General features: G+C 46.9%; 1 protein-coding gene across 7 annotated transcripts in view; it reads right to left on the bottom strand.

The window, feature by feature from the left end:
- Window positions 1-1,206: 1,206 nt before the first annotated feature.
- Window positions 1,207-24,453, bottom strand: part of LOC140393937 (sphingomyelin phosphodiesterase 2-like) — a 99,910-nt gene continuing 76,663 nt past the window's right edge. For all 7 annotated transcript variants that reach the window (XM_072480593.1, XM_072480598.1, XM_072480597.1 and 4 more), the window contains exons 10-12: window positions 21,136-21,240; window positions 20,824-20,980; window positions 1,207-8,450 (exon numbers count right to left, since the gene is read on the bottom strand). In XM_072480593.1, the coding sequence (XP_072336694.1) occupies window positions 8,104-8,450; window positions 20,824-20,980; window positions 21,136-21,240 (609 nt within the window). In that variant the 3' untranslated portion in view covers window positions 1,207-8,103. The remainder of the gene's footprint in view (window positions 8,451-20,823; window positions 20,981-21,135; window positions 21,241-24,453) is intronic.

Below are 24,453 nucleotides of genomic sequence, written 5' to 3' on the forward strand. Positions count from 1 at the left end.
GGTGGGGGGGGGGGGGGGGGCATGGTTCCGTGAACTGATCCAGCAATTGGGTCACTGTCTGAACGTTCTCCCCGTGTTTGCTCCGGGCACTCCGGTTTCCCCCCCACAAGTCCCGAAAGACGTGCTTGTTAGGTGAATTGGACATTCTGAATTCTCCCTCCGTGTACCCGAACAGACGTGAACAGTGTGGCAACTAAGGGATTTTCACAGTAACATCATTGCAGTGTTAATGTAAGCCTACTTGTGACACAAATAAAGATTATTATTAATATTCACTTTTTAAAAATAAATTTACAGTACCCAATCATTTTTTTTCGAATTAGGGAGCAATTTAGCGTGGCCAATCCCCCTACCCTGAACATCTTTGCGTTGTGGGGGTGAAACCCATGCAGACATGGGGAGAATGTGCAAACTCCACGCGGACAGTAACCCGGGGCCGGGATCAAATCCAGTGCTAACCATTGTGCCATCCTCTATCAATACGTTCGCAACAAGTCTCATCAATGAACAATGACCATTTAGGCAAGGGGTTAATGTCTTCAGGAAAGGAAGGGCGAGGATAAAACTGGCAGGGAACATTTGAAAGGGAGAGAAGAAGAGAGGTCAGTGTGTAAGTGAGACTCCTATTTATTAGTTTGCCAACTTACTTCAGTGTTTTAAAATTACTGACTCACTTTGAAGCATGTATGGATGGAAATAAGGAGGACGAGCAGATTGACCATAGCACTGTGGTGTAGACATACTAGTGGGGCAGTTAAGTGGAACACAGTTGGAGGAGGACAGTGTCAATAGGGGGATAGATAACGCCCCCTGCAGGTGAGAGAGTTGCCCTCGAAGGATGTGCTGCCTGCCCAGTGCCAGGGTTAAGGACAGCTCCTTGGAGCTGGAATAAAACGAGGAGTGGGAGGGGAAGAATCCAGTGGTTCTGGGTACCAGCAACATAGGCGGGACTAAAAAAAAAGTCCTAAAAAAAAGGTACTGATGTGCGAGCATGAGTAGCTAGCAGCTAAATTAAAAGTCAGTGTTTTAATATCATTCACAGTGAAGCAGACGAGACCCATGTAATGTTGACATATCAGATACCCAACAAATGACTTAGTTGCAAGCATCCAGCTGAATTTAACCACAGAAATCAAAATTCCCAATTTGCCATTGTATGGCTTGAACCAGCTAACGTCATGGGATTTATAAAAGAGAAAGACAAAGTTTAATTTTAAAGCTTTATCATTGTTCTTGCAAGCTGCACAACAATTTATTACAGCAAGTAAATTCACAGTAAAATTAGCTGTAACAAATGGATCAGAAAGAGCTGATGGAATTTTTTTACTCAGCCTTCCTGAGACTAAGTAGCATCTCCTAAGAATTAGGCCTCGACACGTAATGCAAGCGAAATGGGTTCTCAATTTCAGGTTGCTGTACAGCACACATGAACCTCTGCAGTTACGGCTAAGTTAAAACAAAGTGTTCAGGCACAAACTAGGTTTTCTAGTCAGTTCCGTAACACCGCACACCTATTACTAATTATAGAGTTGAGGGTTCTTTTATGAGGGAGCTGCTTTGAGTTCACTCAGACATATGGATAAATACAAACCAATACTACAGTTATCACCAGTTTAATGATTCTGTCCCCCTCCCCATTCTGGGTATTGTCAGACAGTGTGGAGGAGTAGGCTAGACATCAGGCTGGTTCAAAGCTAGCCCAGCCTAACAGAATGAAGGCCTCTTATGTTGGCTGAAAGGGTCCCATATGAGAACTTTCTGACCAGTCGCATCAGGCTCCTAATGAGTATGTTTAAAAGAGTACCCAATTTATCCAGAAACTGGCAATTTTGCTCAAAGGCGAGTATGGGGGATGAAAATGACTTATTTCTGGAAGGGGGAGGGGTTTTCTGAGATTTAGGCATGTCATTGGGACAGCGAAGAACCTGTCTCCACATCAAGTGGTCCGATGCCTGGGTGTGCTTGAGGCGGACACCACGTCCCAAAATTACAATCGCTCATTCATCTTATTGATCAGAATAGAAATCTGCCTCCAAACAGGTATTTAAGGAGTGCTGAAGCATATTCTTGGGAGCCAGGACTCATGTGGCTGTTTAGGAATGGCTGATTAATGAAAGCTATGGCACCCTCCAGGGGAGGGGTTGGGGCTGGGGGAGGAAATAGGCCAGTAGTTAAGGAGTATGCATGGAAGCACAGCTATATTGATGCCCCATGCGATGGCTGTGGTTATTTATGGCCAAGACCACCGAGGAAACCGCAACATATCAAAGGAATTAGGCTTTGGATTGGATTGTTATATAGCATGAGTCCACATGTTATGAATAGGTGAGGACTGTGTACACAGCTCTTAGCAATTCCATAACCACTCAGCATTTTGTAAGAATTGCTTCCCAAGCCCACCACCAAGTGGCACAATCGTGGGTGTTTCACGGAAGCCTATCGGAGACTGCAATGCTGCAGCACACATTTCCAGGTCACAGGTCACTGCAGCAGTTCAATTTACTGATCAGCTGCTACTCATTGAACAGAATCTCTCCAGCTCTTGATTTACAAGGAGCAGGATCTAACCCAAAGACCTGTTAACATTTTTCAACAAGTGCTTCCTTCACCATCCATAATTTTATACATTGAATAAAAATAATGTACACACACGAAGCAAATAACATTTCTTCAAAACATTGTTTCAAGCAACCCAACAGTGCAGACTGGTCACATGATCCAATTTAAAGTCTATCATCTTCAATAGCATCAAAATCTCTCCCAACCTGCACATGGGCGGGCTCACATTATATTAACCAGATATAATTTACTAAAAGGTCAGAGATATTTTAAACATCGTAAACAGGCAACTCAAATTCTCATTTGTTGATTGACTCAATAGGCACTCTCCGTCTCGATACTGTTTATGTTAACACCATTGTCATGCAGAAGCTAGTCGCAGGTTTTACTGTGACTGGTAGGGCTGGGTGGTTCTCAACCCTTCAGGAGTGTCCGGCAATTAAAGATTAAACTCCTGGACCCTGCTGTGAGAAACCCGGGAACAAAACCATAGGATCGTATTTATTCTCACGTTTTCAAAAGAAAATCACGATCGCCAATTACTTATTAAAATTATTGGTGATGGTGAAAAGGCTGCTTAACTGTCAACAATCCTCCAATAGGGTACTGATGACTTATTCTTTCATGGAATGTGGGCGTAGCTGGCAAAGCCAGCATTTGTGGCCCATCCCTAATTGCCCTTGAACTGAGTGGTTTGCTCAGCCAGTTCAAAGGGCATTTAAGAGGCAACCACAATTGCTGTGGGCTTGGAATCATATGTAGGCCTGATCTAATGAGAACGGCAGATTTCCTTCCCAAAAGGGACATTAGGGTTTTTATAACAATGGAGGATAGTTGTCATGGTCACCATTACTGAGACTAACTTCATAATTCCAGATTTTATTAATTGAATTTAAATTCCACCAGCTGCCATGGTGGGATTTTAGCCCATTTCTGGGCATTAGCCTGGGCCTCGGGATTTAAAAAAAATTAGATTACCCAATTCTCTTTTTATTCCAATTAAGGGGCAATTTAGCTTGGCCAATCCACCAACCCTGCACATCTTTGAGTTGCGGGGGTGAGACCCACGCAGACATGGGGAGAATGTGCAAACTCCACACGGACAATGACCCGGGGCCGGGATCGAACCCTGGTCCTCTGCGCCACGAGGTAGCAGTGCTAAGCACTGCGTCACCGTGCTAGCCTCTGGATTGCTAGTCCAGTGATGTTACCATCAAGCCAGCATCTCCATTTCCATATTATTGACTTTGGAGAGGGGTCTACAGTGAGAATGAACATATAAGGAAAACAATGTTTGGAGCTTGGGGGCAGGCAGCTAGAGACAGGAAATCAGGTGATAAAATCTCCAAGAATAAATCCAACCAGAATTGGCAACTTTAGTAGGTCAGTGCATGCATTGGACAAACAAAGAATTCTTGGACTGACATGAGGGGAAATTTCTTCATTCAAATGGTTGTGAGCTTTGGAATTCTTGGCTCCAGAGTTTGTGGATGCCCTATTATTGAATACATTTAAGGCTGGGATAGACTGATCTTTAGTCCCTCAGGGAATCAAGGGATATGGGGAGAGAACGGGAAAATGGAGTCGAAGGGCAAGTTTAGCCATGATCGTGTTGAATGGCGAAGCAGGTTCGATAGGCTAAGAGGCCTACTCCTGCTCCTATTTCTTATGAATGGCAGGGCTGGGCATTTCCCGTTGACCTTTCTGAGACCAGCCTGTCATGAAGATTAGGTTTGAAAATCGCATGCCTTTTATTGCTAATTATAAAGTTGTCCCGAACAGTTTTCCTCACCTCTCTCAATGCAGTGTAATGGTTCAGTAAGAGCTGCATTTTAACACCTCTTACCGTTCCCACTTTGGTATCCATTAAAAGAAAACCAGTATATGGCATGGTCTAGAATCTCTGACCCACTCAATAATAAGGGGCAAACACGAGATTTAGGAGTAACTTTGATTTTAAGACCATAAGACGTAGGAACAGAAGTCAGCCATTTGACCCATCAAGCCTGCTCCACCATTCAATGGGATCATGACTGATCTGAAATGACAATCCTCAATTCCACCTCTGCGCTTTATCCCCATAACACTTGGGTCAAATTGGATCATCTGATTTGCCAACGACTGATTATATTCTTCCTCCAGTCACAAGATGCTCACTGTCAGAAAGCAAGTAAAATCCCAGCAAGCCCACCCAACCTGGCTCAATTCAACCCTGCAATAATACACTTCACAAAGCACTTCACTGACTCTATGACGCATTGGCATGTCCTGCGCTAGTGAAAGGCACGAATAAAATGTAAGTCTTTTCATTTTCTCCCCCAAAAGTCTCTACCCCAACTAGAAAGAAGCCCATCTGAATAGTTTTTACAGACTGTTGTTGCAATGGTCCAAACAGTTGCCTGTGTTACAAGCTGGTCACTTCTTGCAGCTGAATTGAAAGTGGAAACAAGGGTTGGATTGAGAGCAGTTCAAACGCAAGCCTTTTCTCAATCTGTTGCCCAGTTGTGCAGGGAAACACAGAGGAAATAAATCAGCTAACTGTAAATATTACTTCAGAATTAACCAAATGGAAATTCAGCAGCTTGTCAACCTGATTATACAAAACATGCAGGTTCAAAGAAATAGTTCTGATCGAACCTGGTATATTTTTAAAATTTCATTTCAAAGTAAAGCAGAGCACCTCTTCAATGCGAACAAAGATATAAATAGGAATGCCCTAGGTGGAATTAGTTGTACAATGATCCATGGAAAGCAAATTACTGCGGATGCTGGATCCGGAAACAAAAGCAGAAAATACTGGACAATCTCAGCAAGTCTGACAGCAGCTGTAGAGAGAGAAAGGAACAAACGTTTCGAGTCTGGATGAATCCCACTACCCTGCTTCGACCAGGATCATGTATAGAGCCTTCTTGGTACAGCTCACACTCCATGGTGATTAATGTCGAAACCGTAAAAATTTCCGATCACTCAAGTTACAAATGTAGAGTTTTTTTAGGAACAGGAAATGAGGCCAAACAATCTTATCTTGTTACAACAGGGATGTCGGAGCAGGGGGATGCCACCCTGCTGCTCAGACTCTGCCATTTCATTCGATCTTGGATGATCTCGCTAGAATCTATCGACTCGCCTTGGTTACATGTCCCTTAAAACTCTTAACAAAAATCTATCTATCTCATTTTGAAAATTTTAATTGACCACGATAAGTTTTTCTGGGGAAGAGAATTCCTGATTTCCACTATTTTGTGTCCTGATATTATCCCAACAGCCTAGCTCACTGGGCTAAATCGCTGGCTTTGAAAGCAGACCAAGGCAGGCCAGCAGCACGGTTCAATTCCCGTACCAGCCTCCCAGAACAGGCGCCGGAATGTGGCGACTAGGGGCTTTTCACAGTAACTTCATTGAAGCCTACTTGTGACAATAAGCGATTTTCATTTCATTTCATTTAGTTTATACCACAAGGGGTAGTGGTTGCTCCCCTTCTACCCTATCAAATCTATTAATCGTAAACACCTCAATTTAATCACCTCTTAGTTATTCAGACCAGGGTGCTCGCACTGACTCTGAACAAGCTAGCTGGTCAGCCCTTCCCAGATAATCAGCACTGTAAGTTCGAGAAAATTCTACATGTGAAGCCATGTCTGGCCTATTGTGTGTAGTTTTGGTCACCCCGTTTTTTTTTTGCAAATATAACGTGACTCTCGTTGGAGAGAATTCAGTAAATAAAATTTAGGAGCAGAAGTTACAAGCAGCCATGATTTAAATCTTTAACATCCTGGACAGTGTGAATTATGTGACCAGCGCATCGAACTCAAGAGATGTGAGGTCAGGATTAGGAAACAAATATACAGAACTAGAAAGGTTCAAGCAAGACTTGGGGCATGAAGTATATTTTCTTTCACCCCAAAATAGAAGACATCTGGAAAGGCTCAAAATAAAAGCAGTTATCTCCTAATGCATTTAGAAATGACGGCTAAATGTCAGTTTAAGAATGGGATTGAAGGTTATTCGGGAAAGAACTAATCTCAAACACGCTCAAATGAACATAAACAGTCCCGGTTCTAGTGAGAATATGTTCTGAGAGAAATAACGGTTATGAAAGCAATATTAGAATGATCTCTTGTCAGTTTCCTTCAATTACTTTCTGGGTCAGTTAGTTCAAGTGGGTTTTTTTTCCAGAATTTATTTTGTAGCTTTTCACTAACCTCTGGAGGCCAAATGTCCCAGAGGGAGAGTCCAAAATAGTGACAAATTATGTATGATCCAGTGGAGAAAACAGGCTCAACAGTCTTTAGTCCTTATATGCACTTAAAACCATTTCTAAAAATGAGCGAAGAGTCTGGGGTGGGTAGGCATAATGGGGTGGGGATCAGGAACACGGCTTTGACCCAGGCAGAACACTACTCGGTAAAGCCCCTTTGCATTGCAAGAAAATAAACTCTTCTGAATAAAATCATGTTCTTCTCTCATTCCCAGCTCTGGGATAAATGCTGTCATCTTAAAGCCTCCTAATAAAAGGCCCATGGTCTGGAAGTCAGGTTTGCCCGAGGGCTTCACTGAGCCAGAATAGCTTTGGTTGGAATGCAGTACTTGGGCAAAGCACCTTTTCTTCGGCAACAGGTCTCAGGGTGTAGGTGATGCTAGCAAGGTTGCCATTTGTCGCCCACTGCTGCTCGGTGTCTTGGAAAAGGTGGAGATGGACCTTCCTGCTGAACTGCCAAAGTCTGTCAATCTCTGTACTGCTTGATACGACTGAGGGGCTCACTGGGTTATGTTAGAGGAATGTAAAAGACTCAACCACATTGTTGAGCGATTGGAATCACAGGAAAACCAGGCCGGGTAAAGAGAGCAGATTTCCTTCCCGAAACAACATTAGTGAACCAGTTGTGGTTTTACGGCAATCCAACAACTTCACGGTCACTTTTTACCGCTTAAAAAAATATACAAAATGAATTCAACTTCTCAAACCGCCACAGGGGGAAACGGGACTCATTCTCCAGATTGCAAGTGCAACAACGTAACCGCTCTGTTCCTTCAGCAGGAAACCTCCTTCGTTCCAGGCTCAGGTTCATTCCAGGAAGAAATGAGTTGGTGAAGGAGCCAGGATGTGGGGACGGGGACGGAGGGGTAGATTTCCACCAGCAAATCAGTCCTCCCTGTTTACAAACTGGCCCACATCACAAACTAGAGCTCAGATACAGTGGAAATCTGTACAGATTCATTGTCTTGATTAAAGGCTAGCCAGATAATATGGGATAAAAATGAGGGGGGAGGGGCAGGAGGACAGAAGGAAACATGAACCGGAAGCACAACTCATCAAGCTTCCATAGAGTGAAACAATTACCTTGTACCAAATCCTAGCCTCCGTTCCCTGTGGCTGTACAGCCATCTGGAATGTATTTGACAAATGAAGTTGCATCATTAACATGCAGGATTGAGATCACACTATATCATTCAGAACTGCATTCGCTATAGATTGCATGGGAGGTCAGATTACAACCTCCAGCTCCAATTTAATCTGGTCTGAAATGTGTCCATTGACTTCCGCTAGCGACTTAGTCGCTCCTGCAAGGCTTGGATGGCGTTCCTCATTTGGTCTTCTGTGCCTTGCAACATTTTCACCTCAATGGTATGGAATACATAGAGAATACCGGCGAGCAGTGCCACAGCAAAGGCCACCATCCCCAGGATATAGAAGGACACCTTGGGGAACGAGTTCTCTGCCGTGGTGGTGACAAGCGGTATGATTGCTATGACAACCTCCAAGAGCAGCAGGATGAGCCCCAGGATCGCCATCCTGCCAGAGGAGTAACGCACTCTCTCCGCCCCATGAATGCCGATTTTCAGCTCCGCCCGAGCCTCGTTTAGAATGTCCACAAGCTGTGGGTCAGTCTCTGCAACAAAATCAGACCGTTAGTACAGCATCCGCAGGGCTAAAGAGTTTCAAACCACCGCTTATAGAATTGTTGCAGCGCAGGAGGCCATTCGGCCTGTCCTGTCTGTGCCAGCTCTTTGGAGGAGCAAGTTATCTAGTGTCTCTCCTGCCTTCTTCCCATAGCCCCACCCATTCTTCCTTTTCCGATAACAATCCAATTGTCTCTTGAATCCCTCTATTGAACCTGCTTTCACCACACCCCAGTGCATTCAAATCCTAACCACTCGCTGCGGGAAAATGATTCTCTTTGTGTCTCCATTGCTCCTTTTGACAATTACCTTAAATCTGTGCCGGTTGGTCCTCGATCCTTCCATCAGTGGGAATGGTTTCTCTCTGTCCGCTCTGTCCAGACCCCTCATGATTTTGAATATCTCTATCAAATCTCCTCTCAACCTTCTTTTCCCCAAGGAAAACCGTCCCAACTTCTCCAATCTATCTCCTTTACTGGCGTTCCTCATCCCTCGCACAGTCTCGGGATTTCTTTCTGCCACTCTCTCTGCTGCTTTCACATCTTTCTGAAGTACGGTGCTCAGAACTGGGCACAATACTCAAGTTCAGGCCAAACCAGTGCTCTCTGTAGATTTAACATCACTTCCTTGTTTTTGTACTAGGTGCCTCTATTCATAAACCCCAGCTGACTGTTTGCTTTATTAGCGGCCCGCTCAACCTGTCCTGCCACTTTCAATGATTTATGCACAAATACACCCAGGTCCCTCTGCTCCCGTAGCCCCTTTGTGTCATATTGCCTCGCTGTGTTCTTTCTACAAAATGAATCACTTCTGTGCATTAAATTTCTTCTGCCACTTCTCCACCCATTCCACTAACCTGGCAGGGAGAGAGCGCCTGGCAGGGCGGGGAGTAGAACCAAAGGGAGAAATGGGGAAGGAAGGCCCGGGGGGGTTGGGGTTAGTAGGGGGATTGGCGGGGGGGGGGGGGGGAGAGAGAAGGAACACAAGGGGAACACGGAGAGAAGAAAGGGATGGCTCTCAGATTGGTTTCAGCAGGTAAGGTGCAGGAGGGGGGGTAGTAATACTGAGTAACAAGAGGACGGTGTTTACAGTGACAAGGATGGTTACGGACCCAGGGGGACGGTACGTCAAGGTCAACAGTGTCCTGGACGGGGCACCGGTAGTTCTGGTAAATGTGTACACACCCAACTGGGATGACACAGACTTCATAAAAAAGATCATGGCGTAAATCCCCGACATCGACACACTGGCTGATCTTGGAGGGGGGGGGCGCAGTGGACACATGGAGGTTCCTGCACCCCAGTGAGAAAGAATTCTCGTTCTTCTCACTGGGGCGCAGTGGACACATGGAGGTTCCTGCACCCCAGTGAGAAAGAATTCTCGTTCTTCTCACCGGTGCACAAGGTGTACACCCGTATCAACTTCTTTGCAGTGGGGAAATCGGTGCTTTCAGAAATAGTCAGAGCAGAATACCCCGCAATAGTCATCTCCGACCACGCTCCATATTATATGGATGTGAGGTTGGAGACTGGCCGTGCCGAATGACCCGCATGGAGGTTGGACACGGATCTCTTGGCCGACAAGGTGTTCTGCCAGAAAACATCACAACCCATAGGCGAGTACATCACTAACAACTAGAATGGGGAAGTCTCACCTTCCACGTTCTGGGAGGCACTGAAGGCGGTGATTAGGGGAGTGATTATAACCTACAAGGCTCGTAGAGATAGGGAAAGAGGGTGGCTAGGCAACAACTGATCGACTCCATCCTGGACGTTGACAGAAAATACTCCGAGGCCCCAACCATAGAGCTTCTGGCAGAGAGGAAAAGGCTACAATTGGACTTTAACCTGCTATCCATCAGGAAAGCAGTGCACCAATTCCGCCAGACATGGGGGACCTTCTACGAACACGGAGAGAAGGCTAACCGCTTGTTGGCTCACCAGCTGAGTAAGCAGGCAGCCACAGGGGAGATAGCACAGATGGGGACTCGGGGATGAAACTGTTCCTCAATGTACTGGGCAGGCCAGTCGTAGGGGATGACAGATGGAAAGGGCTGGAAGCACCAACAGGATTGGGAGAGATCATGGAGAGTATCAACTCCATGTGGGCAAGGAAGGCGCTGGGACCTGATGGGTTCCTGGTGGACTTCTACAAACAATTCGCACCAACATTGGCTCCGCACCTACAGGAAATGTTCACAGATTTGCAAGCGAGGGGCACCCTGCCTCCAACACTAATACAGGCCACAATATTGCTAATACCCAAGAAAGACAAAGATCCGATGGAATGCGGATCGTATCGACCCATTTCGCTGCTCAATGTAGATGCGAAGATACTCACGAAAGACCTGGCGAAGAGACTGAAGAACTGCATTCCAGAGATGGTCACAGAGGACCAGAGGGGCTTTGTCAAGGGTAGACAGCTAACCGCGTACAACAGGCGGCTGCTGAATGTGATAATGACCCACCCAGGGAGAGAACAGAGGTAATTGTCACCCTGGACGCAGAAAAGGCCTTCGACAGAGACGAATAGAAGTACCTCATTGATGTACTGAAGCGGTTTGGGCTAGGGACGGGGTTCACCTCATGAGTGAAACTCCTCCACAACGCCCCCCAAGACGAGCGTTCGGACCAACACCAAAGCTCTGAATACTTCCAGAGGTACTAGACAGGGATGTCTGCAGTGCCCGCACTTGTTCGCCCTGGCAATTGAACTCCTGGCGATCGCTCTGCGAGACGCGAAAGGCTGGAAGGGTATCCAAAGAAGATGCAGAGAGCAGAGTTTCACTCTATGTGGATGACCTGCTCCTCTATATCTCAGACCCACAGAACCACTTGAAAGTAATCAGCAAGCTCCTGGGAGAGTTCAGGGCCTTCTTGGGCTACAAACTGGGCAAGAGCGAGGCAGTCCCGATGAACCCGAACTGGGGGATGGACAGAGCTGGAGGGTCTACCATTCAAACTAGCCCAAAGCAAATTCTGCTACCTGGGCATCCAGATAGCCCATGACTGGACACGGATCCACAAATGGAACCTGAACAGTCTGGCGGAGGAAGTTAAACAGGATCTACAGAGATGGGATGCACTTATGCTTTCCCTGGCAGGGAGGCTGCTGACGATCAAGGTGACCGTGCTGTCAAGGTTCCTCTTCCAGTCAGATTCATACCGATCTTAATCCCCCAAGGCCTTTTTCCCAGGGATAGACAAAAAGATCATGGCGTTTGTGTGGAGGGGGGGAATCGAAACCCAAGGATCCCCAAGACTACACTGCAAAGGAGAAGAGACATGGGCGGCCTGGCCCTTCCGAACCTGCAATACTACCACTGGGCAGCCACAGCCAAGAGGTGAGGGGATGGATACGAGAACCGAATGGGGAATGGGTGAAGCTGAAGGAGTCCCCCTGCAAAGGAACAACCCTCCGAGCTCTCGTCACGGCAGCGCTCCCATTCCCCCCCTCCTACAAAATGCGCATCCTGCCCGTTGTGGTAGCCACATTGAGGACATGGAACCAAATGAGACAACATTTCGGTTTAACCGAGATGTCCTCCAAGGCCCCCATCTGCGGTAACCACAAATTCTCACCGGCCCTGCTAGACTCCACCTTTAAGAAGTGGAGACAGGACGGGGGATGCTAGCGGTCAGGGACTTTTACATATGGGACAGACTCGTAACCCTGGACGAACTAACGGAAGAACTCGAGCCACTGAAAGGACAGGAGCTCCGGCACCTACAAATCAAAAACTTTCTCCGCAAAGAGAAGACGAGATACCCTTGGGTCCCGAAACACTTTGCTGGCGGAACTACTGGACGCGGACAGTAGGAAGGGGAACAGTGGAGACATGTACGGGCGACATCTGGAAAGGGCAAGAATACCATTAGACGGGGCAAGACAGAAATGGGAAGACGAGCATGGGACAGAAGTAGAGTGGGGACTCTGGAGTGAAGCACTAAGTAGGACCAACTCCACCTCCTCCTGCGCAAGGCTAAGCCTCATGCAATTTAAAGTGGTGCACAGAGCACACCTGACCAGAACCCGAATGAACAGGTTCTTCCCGGAGGTGGAGAGCAAATGTGACCAGTGCCACGGAAGCCCAGCTAAACACACAAACATGATCTGGGCCTGCTCCAGACTTGTGGGGTTCTGTACAGCCTTCTTTGAGGCAATGTCCAAGGTTGTGGGGGTGAGGGTGGAGCCGTGCCCAAGAGTGGCGGTCTTTGGGGTTTCGGACCAGCCAGAACTGCATATGGGAAGAGGACGGATGCCCTGGCTTTTGTTTCCTTAATAGCACGCCGGAGAATCCTGCTCGACTGTCGATCAGCAGCACCAGTCACAGCTGCAGACTGGCTGGCAGACCTATCGGAATTTATACACCTGGAGAAGATTAAGTTCACCATCTGAGGGTCGGACGGGGGCTTCCACAAAGTGTGGGGGCCAGGGGGCCATTCATCAGCCTGTTCCAAGGTCTGTTCAAAGTCAATAGCGGTTAGGAAGAAAGGGGGTGGGGGGGGCCGATGGGGACAAAGAAGAATGCACAGAGAAGAGAAGAACAAGGTGTGTGTGTGTGTGGGGGGGGGGGCAAGGAAGGAACCCAGGGGAGTATCAGGGAGAGACATGGAAAAAGGATGGGGGGGGGGGGGGGGGGGGCGCCGGGGGGGGGGGGGGGGTTTGTGCCCTCAGGCAAAGCCACAAGGCTAACAGCAAGAATCACAAAACGAAGGAAAGAAGTATAACAAAACAACACCCAGGGCCAAAGATGGGGCAGGATGCAGCCTGAATATCAACAGGGGAGGAAGGGTGGACAAGGAAAGGGGAAGGCCGATAAAAGGGGTACGTGTAAAATTGCATATAAAAAACGTCATACTCTGTAAATATTGCGTGCTTTATATGTCAAAATGTCAAACTGAGGGGCAGCACATGGCTCAATTGTTAGCACTGGGACTACGGCGCTGAGGACCCGGGTTCGAATCCCGGCCCTGGGTCACTGTCCGTGTGGAGTTTGCACACCCTCCCCGTGTCTGCGTGGGTTTCTCCCCCACAACCCAAAGATGTGCTGGTTAGGTGGATTGGCCACGCTAAATCGTCCCTTAATTGGAAAAGAAAAATAATTGGCGACTCTAAATTTTTTTTTTTAAATGTAAACTGTTATAAGAAAAAAGATTCAAGTCCGTCTGACTCTTCGACAGAGCTGGATAATTAAAGTCTCCCAGTATAACTATAATTCTTGCAACTTTCTGTAATTTCCTTGCAAATTTGTCGTCCCCTACATCTTTTCCACTGGCTGGGGGAATGGGTCTGCAGACTACATCGGGAATGTTTTTTGTTCCTTAGCTCTCGCAAAATAGATTCTGCCCTTGACTCTTCTGGGATGTCTTTTCTCTCACCACTGCTATGTTATCCTTATCAAGCGTGTACCCTCCATGCCTCTCTCCTTTCCTCTCTTTTCTGAACATCTGGGAATATTTAATATCGAGGTCTGCCCTTGCTGAAATGGCTGGTGACATGTAGAGGATGGTAAACACAACTTGCATTTACATGGATGCTGGGGATCTGAAATAACCTGAAATTGCATTTACATATTGTGAAATTACTGTAGAAGAATGAAAGCACTTCACCAGGATGTAATACAAGGAAGCCATCAGACCAAAAGCTTGATCATGGACCGAGTTATCAGAAAGCTATTAAAAGGAGGAAAGGGAAGTGCTTAGAAGGAAAGGGAAGTGCTTAGGAAGAAACGTCCTATCCAATTTACATGCATGAACTGGTAAAAGAACTTTCAACTTATGAAATTGATGTGAAATTAGACTATACTAACAAGAGAAATTTCTAGCGACCATACACAAGGAAACAGGAAACATATCAGTTGACAATTAAAAGTCCTTGTTAGGAAGTCTAAGGACTTCCGGTTGCGGCTATGCGGAGCTAAGCCGCACGAATCGGCAGCTCCCGCGAAGACGGACTTTCGGGCTCGATAGAAGAGCCCCAACGGGACTTTTCACACAGCCAACTCGTGGGGAAGAGAGGAGAGAGGTCCCCCACTAACCTGTATGGACCGGACCCGCAGCGAAACGGCCAAAAAAAACGGCACTGGAGCAGCGGGAGAAGAAGGGTAAAATAAACAAAATGGCGGCGGCCAAGGCCAAATAAGAGATGCAAAAATTCATCAAGTGTTGCTTCGAGGAGCTGCGCAAAGAGATGGTGGCACCGATTGGCTTGCACTGCAGTCTCACGGCGCTGAGGTCCCAGGTTCGATCCCGGCTCTGGGTCACTGTCCGTGTGGAGTTTGCGCATTCTCCCCGTGTTTGCGTGGGTTTCGCCCCCGCAACCCAAAAGATGTGCAGGCTAGGTGGATTGGCCACACTAAATTGCCCCTTAATTGGAAAAAATTAATTGGGTATTCTAAATTTAAAAAAAAAAGAAATGCTGCAGTTATGGAAGCCATGCCTTGGCAGCCTAGCTAAAGGAGCATTGAATTAACACCTCCCTAATCTTCCTCTCTCTCTGTAGGTTCATCAAAGTCTGTCTCCTCATCCTCACCCTATGCCTGCCCAGGCTCCTCATTTGTAGACCCATCTGTAGAGTCTTCCCCGGAGGTGCATAGTCACCTTGGTATTTTCATTCTCGACTGCCTGTGCCACATTGTGCAGAGTGCAGCACACCTTGATGATAAGGGATACAAGCTCTGTAGGGCATTTACAACACTTCCAGAATGGTCCAGGCAACAGATCCTCATTTTCAATAACCCTATTGTCCTCTCGACCTCACCCCTTGCGTAGGCATGACTACGATTGTATCTCTCTTCCGCCTCTGTCCTAGAGTGTGGGAGTGGCGGCATGAGTCACCCTTTCAAGGGATACCCTTTGTCACCCAGCAGCCAACCATCCAGTCGAGCTGGAGCCATGAGCAGCCTTGGCACCTGGGTGTGCTGCAGTATGTATGGGCATCATGGAAGCTGTCTGGGTACCTTACACAGACTTGCTGAATCTGGCTGTTGTGGTCTCATTCTATCTGAACGTTCATGGCGTGGTAACCCTTCGTATTCACAAAGACAGCAGCTGACCCCTTCGTGCCTTGATGGCCACCTGAGTGCAGTCTGTGGCACCCTGGATGCAGGGGAACTTGGCATTAGCTGCAAAGTTTCTGACTCGTTCAGCATGGCTGGCATCATCCGTCCAGTAATGAATGAATGTGAGGACCTGTCTGAGCACCAGTCATGAGCTTTTTTTTAAATTTAGAGTACCCAATTCTTTTTTTTCCCAATTAAGGGGCAATTTAGTGTGGCCAATCCACCTGCCTCGCACATCTTTGGGTTGTGGGGGTGAAACCCACGCAGACACGGGGAGAATGTGCAAACTCTGCACGGGCAGTGACTCGGACCTGGGAGCTTGACACAACTGTGGACAGCTGATTGGGACAATCCACACAGATCCCTCACTAACCCCGGAAAAATCCAGATGCAAAAAACTGAGGGCTACGGTGGCCTTTAGAACCACTGGCATTGTGTGCCCACTCACACAGTGGGTGTCATGGTGCCCCTAGAGAGGCGGAGCCTCCTGCAGCACTGGACCTCGGACATGTTGAGATGGCTGGATTACTGCCTGTACACTCTGGCAGCAGGATAGTGGCATTTTCTGCGGGTCCTTCCGCTTTGCCCTCCCTGTTGGCCCTGCACCCCCTGTGCCTCTCCTCCCACAGGTTTCCCCCTGCGACGTGGCCTGGGAACAATTGGCCTCCTTTTTGTTCCCAATTCCCAAAGGGCTGGTTTAGCACACTGGGCTAAATCGCTGGCTTTTAAAGCAGACCAAGGTAGGCCAGCAGCACGGTTCAATTCCTGTACCAGCCTCCCCGAACAGGTGCCGGAATGTGGCGACTAGGGGCTTTTCACAGTAACTTCATTGAAGCCTACTTGTGACAATAAGCGATTTTCATTTTTCATTTCATTTTCCTCCCCCATCTGTCCCTCTCTCTCTCCTCAGAGGAGGTCCCCATAGTGGAGTACACAATCCACATCTACTGTGCACCTATTGCTGAATGGCACTGCCCTGTGCACTGAAGGCTGCACTGACACAAATGCTTCCGCAGAGTTGACAAAACAAAAGATTCCTCAAAACAAAGCAAACGTTTCAGAACAAAATCACAGGGAAAGGTCTGAAATCTCAACAAAAACATAATAGCAAAAGCTCACCAGAACTCCTAACAACTCAAACATCCAAAGCTCTGACCCACTTTCGTCCTGCCCTTGGGTGGAAAAGTGAAAAACCTGGGAGAACTGCCTGCCTGTGTGTCACCCGAGAAATCTCACAGGCAACATAAAATTGCTGTTTTAATTGCTTTAAGTGGCTGATTAGTTGTCAGTGGGCATGCAAGTGTGCAAAGACTTTGGGATGCGTACCCGACATCATCGCGTGCGACTTAACATCTATCAGGGTCGGAAGCACACCCAGAAATAAAATGTAAAATTCTGGCTGACGAATCGAGCGTGACACCTTCCTAGTTTCTGTGACTGAGTACCCCAACAAGCGATAAATTTACCCATGCAACTACTCTGGCAGTTTACAACTTCAATCCTTTCTTCCATCACTTAGGCTTCTTCTCATGGTGCTCCTCTTCCCTGCTTTCTTCGCCCACAAAATATTCTCTGCATCTCGGGGAGACGGTGGCATCGTGCCAATGTCACTGGACTATTAATCCAGGGATCTAGGCTAATGCTCTGGGGAAATGAGTTCAATCCCACCATGGCAAATGTAAACTCAATGAATCAATAGGAGTAGTGCTGAAAAAGGCACAAGTTGAAGCCCTTCGTCATGCACTCATCAGTCAGGGTATTCTTGTGAATTGGCTTGAGCGCAAGATTAAAACATAGGAACAGAGTAGACCATTCAGCTCATCGAATCTGCTCTGCAATTCAATTAGATCCTGGCTGATCTGCAGGGAAGGGGCGGCATGGTAGCACAGTGGTTGGCACTATTGCATCACAGCTCCAGAGTCCCAGGTTTGATTCCTGGCTTGGGTCACTGTCTGTGCGGAGTCTGCACGCTCTCCCCGTATCTGCGTGGGTTTCCTCCGGGTGCTCCGGTTACCTCCCACAGTCCAAAGATGTGCAGGTTAGGTAGATTGGCCATGCTAAATTGCCCTTAGTGTCCAAAAAGGTTAGGTGGGGTTACTGTGATACGGGGATAAGGTGGAGGTGTGGGCTTAGGTAGGATGATCTTTCGAAGGGCCGGTGCAGACTCGATGGGCCAAACAGTCTCCTTTTGCCCTGTAAATTCTATTATCTATCTCAGCACCGCTATCTCCATATCACTTGATGTCATTAGTCTCCAGAAATCTACCGAATTCGGTCTTGAACACACTCAATGATTGAGGTTCCACCTCTAGGCTAGAGAGTTCCAAAGATTCACCATCCTCGGAGTGACAAAATTCCTCCTCATCTCAATTTTAAATGGCCTATCCCTTATTATAAGATTCATGGCTCTGGTTCTAGACTAACCAGCTACATCCTATCTACATCCACCCTGTCACGCCCTGTAAGAATTTTCCAAGTTTCAATGAGGTCACCCCTCAATCTTCGAAACTCTAGGGAGCACAGACCCAGTCTCCCCAATCTCTCCACCTAAGGCAATCTTGTCGACCCAGGGATTAAACTGGTGAACCTCCATTGCACTCCCTCCATGGCAAGTATATCCTTCCTTAGATACGGAGACCAAAACTATACACAATACTCCAGCTGAGGTCTCACAAAGGTTCTATACAACAGCAGCAAGCCGTCTTTACTCCTGTCTTCAAATCCCCTCGCGATCAAGGCCAACATACCATTTACTTTCCTAATTGCTTGCTGCACCTGCATGTTACCCTTTACTGACTGGCGAACAAGGACACCCAGGTCTCTTTGAATACCAGCATTTCCCAACCTCTCACCAGTTAAGAAATATGCTGCCTCTCTGTTTTTTTCTATCGAAGTGAATAACTTCACACTCGTTCACATTGCATTCTATGTGCCATGTTCTAGCCCCTTTACTTAGCCTGTCAAAGTCCTCTTGAAGCCTCTTTGCATCCTTCCTCACAAAACACGTTTCCACACAGTTGGGTGTCAACAGAAAACTTGGAAATATTACAATTGGTCCCCACATCCAAATCATTTATATAGATGGTGAACAGCTGTGGACCCAGCACTGATCCTTGCAGTATTCTACTCGTAACAGTCTGCCATCCTGAGAATGATCCATTTATTCCTACTGACAGTTGCCTGTCTGTTTAGCAATTCTCAATCCACAGTAGTATATTTCCCCCAATCCCATGAGGTCTGATTTTACTTGCGAACATCCTGTGTGGGTCGTCAACAAAAGACTTCTGAAAATCCAAATACACCACATCCACTGGTTCTCCTTTATCAATGCTACAAGTAATATCCTCAAAAAACTCCAACAGATTTGTTAAACATGATTTCCCTTTCATAAATCGACGTTGACCTCTGCCCAATTTTCCTAGTGTGCACATCCTTTACAATAGATTTTAACATTCCCCCTACCACAGATGTCAAACTTACAAGGCTGTAGTTCTTCATTCTCACTCCTTTCTTAAAACGTGGGGTTACTGGCGGCACGGTGGTGCAGTGATTAGCACTGTTTCCTCACGCCGCCGAGGACCTGGGGTCGATCCCGGCCCCGGGTCACTGTCCACGTGGAGTTTGCACATTCTTCCCGTGTCTGTTTGGGTTTAACCCCCACAATCCAAAAAGATGTGCAGGGAGGGGGATTGGCCACACTAAATTGCCCCTTAATTGGAAGAAAAAGAATTGGACACTCTAAATTTATTTTATTTTTTTTACAAGTGGGGTTATATTTGCTACTTCAATCCAGTTAACTTTTCAAGTACTACCTCTTTACTAATACTAATTTCTTCTGGTCCCTCAGTTTCACAAATCGCTAAGCATTTATGGGAGATTTTCTCTCCCTGCCTGTAATGGGCCCACATTTGCTTTAGCTAATCTTTTCCTTTTCACATACCTATTATTTTTAGATAGTGTCATCAGCAGTCTATCAACTTTGAGGCCGATGCAATGCAGAATGATCCTGCCCTTGTACACAGGTTCAGGAAAAGAGAAATTTTCCTCTCCTTTCTCTATAGAACCACTACAGTGCAGAAGGAGGTCATTCAGCTCATCAAGTCTGCACCGACCCTCCAAAAGAGCATCCTTCCCAGGCTCACTTCCCCCCCCCCCCCCCTCCTTTCCTCGTAACCCCACCTAACCGTTGGACACTAAGGAGCAATTTAGCATGGCCAATCCACCAAACCTGCAGATCTTTGGACTGTGGGAGGAAACCCACGCAGACACGGTGAGAAAGTGTAAACTCCACACAGTCACCCATGGTCGAAATCGAACCCGGGTCTCTGGCGCTGAGAAGCAGCAGTGCTTTTTTTTTACTACATTTAGAGTATCCAATTAATTTTTTCCAATTAAGGGACAATTTAGCGTGGCCAATCCACCTACCTGCACATCTTTGGATTGTGGGGGAAATGCCCATGCAAACACGGAGAGAATGTGCAAACTCCACACGGACAGTGACCCAGAGCCGGGATCGAACCTGGGTCCTCAGCGCCATGAGGCAACAGGGCTAATCCACTGCGCCACCGTGCTGCCCTGAGAAGCAGCAGTGCTGACCACTGTGCCACCCCTGAGGCAAGTTTCAGTGCTCCACCTGTTGTTCGGGCTCTGACTCAGCTCAGGCTGGATATTGAAGCCGGAATTTTACAGGGACGATAAGACTCAGTAATTGGGTGCATTAGTCAGTGAGGTACTTTAAGTTAGCACAACACCAGCTCACAAGCGAGATCAATGCTACCAGAATGTGCCAAAACTGTAAAACTCTTGTGTTTAAATGCACTTCAAACTTTGCAATATCCAATACGTTAACTGAATAAGAACACAAAGAATTAGATAGAATTTTATAGCACAGAAACAGGCCATTTACCCTGCAGTCCATTCAGCTCCCATAGGAACCTCCGCTTGTCCTATCTCCCTATTCCTTTCTCCCTCAAGTATGCATCTATCTTCCTCTTCAATGTATCAATGCTAATCACCACTGCCACTCCATGCGGGAGGAAGTTCCACATTTTAACCATTCTTTCCTTCTGAATCCTTTCTGGATTTGTTTGTGACCATTTTATATTTACAACCCCTAGTTTTGGACTCCCGCACAATTAGAAACATCTCTATGGCCAAGCTGTCCAAACCCCGACACCGTGACTTTTATTAGGTCTTCCTGTTTCTTGCTAAGTCTCACATTTGCTTATTAAAATCTAAAACACGGCTTGAAAACCCGATGAGTGGGTGATGGGCCCACATGAAACAGGAATGTGACTTACCTTCACCATGTCTCACCTCACTGAAGGCAGCCTTCTCTTTCTGGACACTCAGGGTGGCGCACACAGCTTCGTGATCGGAGTATGGAATGTTTTTCCCAGGCGCTGTACCACTTGTCGTTGTCAGGTGCTCACACTTCACAGGGAATCCCCTCGATCCCTAGGATTTCCCCAACACACATCAGTTAATGCTCCTGGACCTCCCATTTCCAAACTCATTCCCCCACTTTCACATCCCACCACACCATCCTCCCGATCCCCTCCCCCGTGGCCCAACTTGTTTTTTGTGAAATGCTGTTGGGTCCAGTGGCGTACCTTGTAGAGAACGTAGTCAATGCGAATTCCTGAGGGGAATGATTGTGGGTCACTGACTGAGGCAAAGCAATTCTGAGACAGCAGAGTACATCCATCTTCACAACCCTGTGGGAAAGACAACACAGCTGGTCTAATAGAATATTTTTTTCCCCAAAATATACTTTATTCATAAAATATCTGAAAGAATGTTACAAACATTTCAAAATGGCCATCATATAAATATTCAGGTTCTCTGCATACATCATGTTGCACTCTGAGGTGCTTTAATACAGTCAAATAAACATTCCAGACATTTTAAAATGGTAATTACAAATGGTGAAAAGGTATTTAAGCTGTCCACATATATCAGGTTGCACTCTGAGGTGCTTTATTACAACTGTGAGCATTTACTGTGTGCATTCAGTGTCAGTCATAAAGCCTGAGGGGGTTATACAGTTCCATTCTCCTCAGGTCACTATGGCTGAAAGGTCTTAGACAGCCACCTTTCTCCATTGTGCCTCGGAGATGGCTCCCAAGCTTTAGTGCATCCCTCAACACGCAGTCCTGGGATTTGCAATGTGCCCGTCTACAACACTCGGTCGAGGACAACTCTTTGCACTGGACAACCAACACGTTTCAGGCAGACCAAAGTGTCTTTCATCGAGTTGATCATCCTCCAGCAAGAGCTGATGTTTGTCTCAGTCTGCGACTGAGAACAGCCTGAAGAGCACAGAGTCCTGCCGCATGGAGCTGCTCGGGATGAAGCTCGGCAAAAACCACCTCACCTCTCTCCAGACTTTCTTTGCAAAGCCACATTCCACGAGGAGGTGGACAACGGCCCCTTCCCCACCACAGTCACCTTGAAGGTAACTTGCAGATGAGGTGGGATTCAGGGCATGTAGGAAAGATCTGACGGGGAGGGCCGTTCTCATCACCAGCCACATTCGGTCTTGGTGCTGGTTTGAAAGTTCTGATGATCAGGCATTCTGCCAAATGACCTTGACAGTCTGCTTAGGGAACCATCCATCAGTGTCCACCAGCTCCTTTTCCCGCAGGGCCTCTAGGGAGAATTCAGAATGTCCAAATTACCTAACAGCACGTCTTTGGGACTAGTGGAAGGAGCAACTGGAGGAAACGCATGCAGACACAGGGAGAACGTGTTTACTCCGCACAGACAGTGACCCAAGCCGGGAATCGAATTTGGGACCCTGGTGCTGTGAAGCAACAGTGCTAACCAGTGTGCTACCATGCTGCAACATTTCAGGAACACTTACACAGCACTTGTTCAGCAACAATTCAAAAATAGTATGAGGAACTGCAAAAACCTTCCCTTTTTTTGCTCTTGCCTGAATTTTTCTATTTTAACAGCAAACCTCTGCTGGGAATGAAGGGGCCTCAAGTAGCCTTGGTGCCTCATGGCTGGAATAACGAAACAAATATGCTACGATTCCCTGGCTCAACCTCTTCTGGAAGGTCTGTACATTGAATAAAGGGGCGCCATCAAACCTGTTTGTGATGCCTCCTGTGGTCGAACAGGTTTGTGACATACACACTTTAGGCTCAAAAGTTAGATGAGTGGCTGAAAAGCACCCCATGCACACAGGACTATACATCTTCCTGACAGGAGTGAGGACAAGGGTTAGATCAGGGCATATTGCAAACGTCAATTATCTGGCTATAAATGTATTTGCTGAATCTGACAGAAAGGTTTTTTTTTACCATCAGCAAAGACACACAGTCATTAAACTGGAAGCACTGAAAGTGTGTGTGTGCTGCCTAGCTTCTTCAGACTGCTCACACTCAGAAACTCATTCAAGCACAACCCAGCAGTAATCTCATTGCCAGTCACGACGTGGGGGAAGAAAAAGTGAAAAAAAGGATAAAACAATGGAATGGTTAACCGGCATTCAGTTATTTAAAATGGTGCCTCAGTATGAACCAGGAATGAACTGGACCAAAGCCCTCTTTTAACTGTACTTATCCATTATCAAAGTCGCCGTTAGCCCATATTTATTGCAATATCAGGAATCCTGGTAGAGATGCTGCCAGACGTGCTGAGTGTGAGCAGATCAGACAAGTTAACATTTCTGCCGAGAACCTTCAACAAAACTGATTGCTTAGACACAAGGATTCTGCCCCAAAATGTCAACTTCTGCATTCTCTCCACAAAAGCTACCTGACTTGCTGAGTGTTTCCGGCAGTCTCCTGTATTTGTTCCAGCATCTGCAGCAACATTACTCTTTGAAATGTATTGCAATATGCTGGTCTGAGGGTAGGGAACGTGTTAATTCAACAGCATACCTTGTGCTGCGGTACTGTGGTGCAGTTGGCAAGGAATGAATGGAACTTTCATCAATAAAACATCAGTTCTCATTAACTAGTATTAATATTCTACACAAACATTGTGATTGGTGGCTGGCAGCCAGTGAGCTGCTGGTAAAAATCCAATTTTGGATTTCCTCTGAAGGACTTGTGGATCAGAACCTAAGAACTTAAGGGGCTGGATTCGTCGTTTGGGAGACTATGTTCTCTCGGCGGAGCTGAATCGTGCTGGCGCTGGGAACGATGGCCGTAACTGGTTCAGTGTCCCCTACCATGCAAATTTATGCATGGCGGGGATCGCAAGGGATTCCATTGCGAATCCCACTACTGGCCCCGTTAGCCAGCTGAGGAGAAGTTCTAAGAAGATTCAGAGACATTAGCATCAGATTGAAGTGAGAGTAGTGTACATCCCGGGCCAGCGAGGTCACATATGAAGGGTTCAAACTGGATTCAAAAGGCCTGCACCCTCTTGAGGACAAGGTGAGAGCCATAGAAGAATCCCTGCGCCAAAGAATGTCGTAGAGCTAAAATCATTTTTAGGGATGGTAAACTACTACGGTCAGTTCATCCCCAATTCAGCAACTACGTTGGCGCCACTACACCTCCTTTCAAAGAAGCACCAGCGCTGGCACTGGAAGGAAAACAAGAACAGGCCTTCCACCAGGTTAAACAGGCCCTACAGTCGTCCAGCTTGTCGCTCCGAGCAAACAAATCATCTTGATCTGCAACGCTTCGTCTTATGGTGTAGGGGTGGTCCTACCCCATAGGGTGAAGGACAGCTCAGACAGACCCATAACTTTGCCTCCCAAACTCTCACCGACGCAGAACGGAAGTATGCACAGATTGAAAAAGAAAGCCTTGCTGGAATATACTTTTTTTTAAAAATTCCAATAAAGGGTAAATTTAGCATGGCCAATTCACCTACCCGGCACATCTTTGGGTTTTGGGGGTGAAACCCACACAGACATGGGGAGAATGTGCAAACTCCACACGAACAGTGACCCAGGGCCGGGATCG

This window comes from Scyliorhinus torazame, chromosome 17, assembly GCF_047496885.1.
Source record: "Scyliorhinus torazame isolate Kashiwa2021f chromosome 17, sScyTor2.1, whole genome shotgun sequence".
NCBI lineage: Eukaryota > Metazoa > Chordata > Chondrichthyes > Carcharhiniformes > Scyliorhinidae > Scyliorhinus > Scyliorhinus torazame.